The 6,406-nt window shown below is 34.5% G+C and overlaps 1 protein-coding gene across 2 annotated transcripts in view; it reads left to right on the top strand.

Moving 5' to 3' along the window:
• The first annotated feature begins 284 nt into the window (after positions 1 to 284).
• LOC145660632 (uncharacterized) overlaps positions 285 to 6,406 on the top strand; it is an 851,473-nt gene continuing 845,351 nt past the window's right edge. For both annotated transcript variants that reach the window (XM_081725913.1, XM_081725912.1), the window contains exon 1: positions 285 to 654. In XM_081725913.1, the coding sequence (XP_081582039.1) occupies positions 432 to 654 (223 nt within the window). In that variant the 5' untranslated portion in view covers positions 285 to 431. The remainder of the gene's footprint in view (positions 655 to 6,406) is intronic.

The following is a 6,406-nucleotide window of genomic DNA, read 5'->3' as shown; positions in this document are numbered from 1 at the left end:
GTACTAACTTTAATAAATATTATGTAATATTTTTTTCTGTACAAATAACAGTTGGACTTACAAACTAAAACTTGCTAAAATGTATTTTTATATACACACGTGTATTTTTCCTTGTATTTTTATGGTTATTGTTATTGTAGAAGAAGGTTTCTATAAAATATTACAAATTGTTATGGTTCCTTGTATCAACAAAACTTCTGGTAATCTGATTAATCTTAGAACGTGATCTATTAAGTTGCTGGTTTTATTTTGTTTTAATTTTCAAATATGTCTTCTTGTTTGTTGCAGGTTCCGAGTGTGTGCGAATAAAAGCGTTGAAGGTTCCTGAGGTGATAAAGAACGGGACAAAGGACTCTATAGTATTGGATTGCGAATATTCGTACGAGGACTACGAAGCAAAGGGTCTCGTTGTAAAGTGGTTTTTTAAAAGCATGCCTTCTCCTGTTTATCAGTGGATTCCTAAACAGAAACCTCAGGCTCGTGGTATCCTTAAAGATAAAGTGAACCTCAACTTCTCCGTAACGGATGATGAAATGACGAAACATCGGGCATTGCAAATTTTGCAGCCAACAACAGAACTTACAGGAGATTATAAGTGCAAAGTGTCAACTTTTCTAGACGAAGATTTTATGTCGAAGAAGATGGTTGTTTTCGGTAAGTAGTCCACATTTCACATGATTCTTTTCTTTGACAGACACGTAGAAAATAGATAATTTATTTAGCTTTCAATTAGTTAATATATATGTGTTTACATAAGGTGTTAAAATTATTGATCGTTGTGCAACCACGGCTATTTCCATACAAATAATTGGTTTTCTTCGACGTGTAGAAATACTCTTAAAATAACAGTCGTATCTTTAATAACCTTTTTTATTGTTAAAACTTCAATCTGTAAATAGTCAGCCAGTATAAGGGATTTAGTGGATTTTAGAAATCGCAAAATGCATGGAAAATACATAGAATAATTATATTCTATGTAATTATCGCTTGCATAGGAAGTAGGTTTGGAATAGTGCAGAGGCTGTTATGGAAATCCTAGGCGAAATGACCTTCGAAGGACCAAGAAGAGCAACGAACTTAATATTAATTTACTTTCCCCGAGAGTAAAGTAGCACTCCTACCTATGTTGCTATTTTGTCCATGCAAGTCTAAAGAGGTGTAGTATGTGTTTAATATAAGTCAGAACGGCACTGGATGTTGAAGAATGAATATGCGTGTTACATAGATTGGGGTGAAGTAAGAAAAAGAAAGGAGAACGAAAGGGAAGGAGAAAGTGCGTAAGTTACATGCTCAGTCAACAATGTAGCCAAGAAGGAGGTAGGTTGATATGAAATAGGAATGTTAGGAAATAATTAATGATACTACTTCAGTTTGATTGGCTTAGCACGGTACAGAATTAAGTGTCAAGTTTTTGATTGGTTGTCTGCAGAGCACAGGATCCAGTGGCAAGGGTTTAATTTCTCCGTCAGAATAGTATGTGTGCTAAGCTAAAGTTTAAGGTACCACATATTTTACGGATTTTTAAAATTACATACCTAAGCCACATATCTTGCAATATAGGGGTTCATTCACTTATATTGAACCGGTGTCAATGTGCAGCTGTACCGTATATGTGCAACCCATCGCCGTGAGATTGCCACGAGACAAGCAACAGTATCTTGTTAGTTACGCAGTAGAGCAATGTGGTCGAGCATAGTCTGATGCCACCGAAACAGACCAGACTCTTGAAGGGGTTCGTTATGGCCTTTTCTGATATTAGTAAGTCTAACTTTTTATGTTTCTTCAAAACCTTTCCTTTTTCAGTTAGTAGGGATCGGCTTTTCGAATAGCTATCCTCCACCTGTTTCTTTCTTGTGTCATATACTATGTGGCATTACACTGCACAAAGTACGGTATATATGCACTACACTGCATATACTACTTTGTGACATTACACTGCACAAAGTATATGCACTACACTGCATATACTACTTTGTGACATTACACTGCACAAAGTATATGCACTACACTGCATATACCACTTTGTGACATTATACTGCACAAATTATATGCACTACACTGCATATACTACTTTGTGACATTACACTGCACAAAGTATATGCACTACACTGCACTGCACGTTCTTCCCACAATCTCCCGATTTCTTCTTTGGCCGGCCTCGCGCTCGTTTTCCATTCTGTACTACAGCATCACTCGGTGAGCTATGATCCACAGGTCTTTTCACATGTCCAAACTATCTCAGTCTACTTTCTAGCTTTTTTTCTACTATTCATCTCATCTTTCATGTTCCCGGATCACTTCATTCTAAATTCTGCCCCTCCACTGCTACATCTCATCTTTTCGGTAAACGCTGAGAAATGTAATGAATTTCACTAAAAATTAGATGAGTCTTCGTCCTACATCAGTTTGAAAGATGCTGTTTAGTCTAATTCTGTTTGAGATGGATACACTCGTTGAATTTCTTATTCTTATTGTTCATATCCAGGGGGGCCTCGGTGGCTCAGCGGTAGAGCGTTCACCTCTGGTGCTTGGGGTCCCGCGTTCGATTCCAGCCCCTGCCAAGTGAACCTTGTGGTGTACAAGTGCCGTGTGCGTGGGTTTCCTCGGGGTTCTCCCGTTTCCTTCCACTTTCTTCATTTCATTCATTACTTATCATCACCGTCTCCTTTAGCCTAACCGGCATAATCGCGGGACGTAAGAATCAAAGATTTCATTTCATTTTTTGTTCATATCCACTTATTCCCTTGCTTCTCTTCAGAATTTTTTTCTTACCTGGTTTATTTGTTCTTCTGTTACAATGGGATGATTGCCGCTTTTTCCTTTACATTGAAACTAACTTTTTAAACAGAATTTTACCTGCGTAAAGAATAGTCAAATGCTATTATGTCCAGAATTGACTGAAGAAATTCCTTCGTACAAAGCCAAGATTCTTTGCAAAGTGAAATGATATATAAAGTTTTTTTTTATTAAAATATCTGAGGTTAAATATGATGCATACTTCATATCCTTGTTACAAGACGAAACAGAAACTACGATAATTAATTATAATAATTCTCAGTTACATGTTAGACTGAGATCTTAAAGCAACTATTAGGATGTTTCTACGACTTGTTGGCACTATTTTGAGATATTGTTATATTAATTATAGCAAATAACAGTAAGTACCAGAGTTTTTCAATTTTTTTATTATAATTTACATATTAATTATGCTTCCTCCAAGTTCCAACGTTTTACCTGCTTTCCGTTTTACACTATTCTTACTGATAGATTTTCTTACAAACCCTCTTTTCCGTTCGGTTTACTATTCCATCTAATAGTTAGGTTAACTATCGAATCGAGTCGTAATACTGACATTTAATTTCAAACTACAATTTCATTATATGGAATGTGTCACATTTAGCATATAAGATATTTTACCCTAAAATGCACGATATGGGTCCGATTGATTAGCTGATATCTACACAAGCGTTTCAACAGATATTTTTAAAGCAAAACATTTCCTCTCATTAAGAGGTGTTTAAGTTTCCTTTTTTAAAGTATATTCCTTTAAGTTCTGTTGTCTTAGACAAAACTACAGGACGCTGATTTAATACACAAAATAAAGCCATAGGAACATTTAAAGATGAACTAAGAAGGCGTATAGATTTAACAAGAATATTAATATATACTTTACTTAAATGAGATCAATAAACTTGTGATAATATTTACACATTACAAGTTTGTACAACGTTATTAGTTGGAAATAGGTGTATCACATATTTAAAACTAATTTCTAAACATTGGAATAAAGATCCAAATGTGGGATTCTAATCGAGATAAAAAGGAGGAAGTTAGGAGTTGAATATAGCCACAGGTCGTATTCTGAATGCTTGGTCTTGTTGAGAGGTTCTTTAGAAAACTCCCTAAGGAGAAAAAGAAAGAATGTTTATGTGTGTGTGTGTGTGTGTGTGTGTTTGCCTTCATCTTTGAACTTTCCCTTCGACAGAAACTTGAATAAACTTGGAAGAAGGAAGAGTCACATAAAAGAAAAATGGAATAGTATGTTCAACACCTTCAGATCGTAGTTGAAGTATGTTTCCATTTCTTCACCTCTTTCTTTACACACTCTGTTGGACCCACTGAAGGGCCTTTTCTAAAGTTCCGTAGCTTTCACGAAAATATTCACGATCTTCTAAAGTCATTTTCTACTAGAGTCCTTGAAGAAAATTCTATAAAGAAAATGTTAATATATTTTCTATGTTAAACATAATTATATAAGCTATGTTTGTTAGTGACAAACACTTCAAGCTTGGTTGTTAAACAAATTTAGAAGATTTACAAATTTCATATTTCCTTAAATTACGTAATGTGCTTATGATTAAATTGATAGACTGTGCAGTTTGCAAGAAGAGGAGTAACACTGTAATTTCGCTTAATAAAATTCGCATATTGCCATTAATTTTTTTCAGCAGTGAAACATGTTTATTGTTTCTCTGTGTGGATGAATGCGGGATGCGTGCATGTTGTTTCTGGGTGTCTATGAGGTTTTGTCGCATCGCCCAGGGCAAAATGGCTTTCAACTACTAGTTATCTGTCTTTGAATGGAGAAAAGGAAGCCTGATGGAACTTTGTCTCAGCAATTTGGATCAAGTGTCAATTTTTTTTTTTTTTGCAACTAACTCATGGTGACAGGTTCTTTCCCTTCCTCTGATATAAGTAGTTTTGAATTCTGACGACACAGTTTCCAAATGGCAATAACAATAGAAGGAAAGACTTCGATTTCAAAATTGGGGGGAACAAAGGCTTGCCGTTCTCTTGTTTTAGTTTAAGAATTCAGAATGTAAAATGTAACTCAATTGCATTGAATCGCATCCGCTTCAATTTGATTGGATATATGTGCCATTCTCATAAGTATTTACTAGCTATGAAATGCACAAAAGCAATATATTAATTATTATTATAAATAGTGCCAGGTCTATATCATGCTATACGAATTGTAAATTGTAACGGAGAATAATTACCTCTGTGTCTACCATATATATTATACGTATACTTTCATTATATAATCTATTAGTGTGGATCACTAAATCTCATCTCCCCACTATTTAAAACGATTTTGCACCGTATCATAATCTTTCATAAATAAAACATTAAACGGTTCTTGCTTTTGCATGTCCCGTTTGATGGAACGCTATATTTGCACCCAAATGTTCAGGTTATTTTCTATAGACAGGAAAATACACAGTGTAAAAGTAAGCTATATCTAAAATTATATGGTGTATATCTCGCAATTGAGAACTTAAAATGTTTACCAAAATTTTTTAGAATATTCCCTAGGAAGTGTACATACATCAGAAGTTTATACTTAATCTATAAAATCATTATAGAATTCTCATGCCTTGTGCATTTAATAACAAATTCCTGTCAACAGATATTACGTATAAATAATAAAACGTTAACGTACGCATCTTCGTTGCTGGAGACCCATGTTTGATTCCAGGCAGGAGCTTATGTAATTCAGATCCATCGTTAAGTTGTAGACACATGTTTCATATAGTCCTCGCTGCTGAAAGAGATGCCAATCAACCAACGAAAAGTTAATTACATTTCAACAAAATTTAGGTATTTTCTATCTAAATCTCATGATGACACAGGAAGAATTCCGGCGGTGATATTGTCAATCTCCTTTATTCCTTTAGAGAGTGTTAAGTCAAAACGATTTCTGCTGCAAGAAGTTGCCATGAAATTAGAAGAAACATATCGATAAAGTATTTTATTACTTGCTTTAAAAAATGAATTAAATTGATTTTATTGTAAAAATTAAGTCCCATGCAATATTTGGATCTCACGTTAGTTTTCCTGTCCTATTACGTACATCTTCTTGACATAACACATGTTATCCAACCAACAACTGTCTGTTCATGTTTATGAATTCAGTTGTTCGCTATATTATTTATTTTTCTGTAAAACTTTCTTCAATACTATCATCCATTTCATTTTGATCTAAAGTAGTACTTAATGCAAACATTATGGGGAAGTTTTTAAATGCAAGGTATAAATTTTTATATATAAACATATCAAAATAATATTATCAGAATATAACTTTCCATGAGCACTGAGTGCAATAATCCTCCCTTATTTAACTATCAACATATAAGTCTAGGAACACAAGTTTGGAGCGCTGTGTTGAATTTCGGAAAACAATATGCAGTTAACAATACAATTGCTGTTCTCTACGAATGGAACTGTGTGTTTGAAGATCTTCTCTAAGCTATTGCTAATCCTAAGAAGGTCAAAGCTACATTGATCCGCTGTCTTCCCATTGTCAAAGTCTCCACGAACTGTTAGCTTTGATAATGGCACCTACTTCGAAGAAGTAATGGTTGCAAAGAGAGAGCGAGAGAGATCTTCAATGGTTGCTTTTCGT

The sequence above is a fragment of the Thermobia domestica genome, chromosome 9 (assembly GCF_964235325.1).
Source record: "Thermobia domestica chromosome 9, izTheDome1.hap1.1, whole genome shotgun sequence".
Classification (NCBI taxonomy): Eukaryota; Metazoa; Arthropoda; class Insecta; order Zygentoma; family Lepismatidae; genus Thermobia; species Thermobia domestica.
This window is presented reverse-complemented; position numbering and strand designations above follow the sequence as displayed.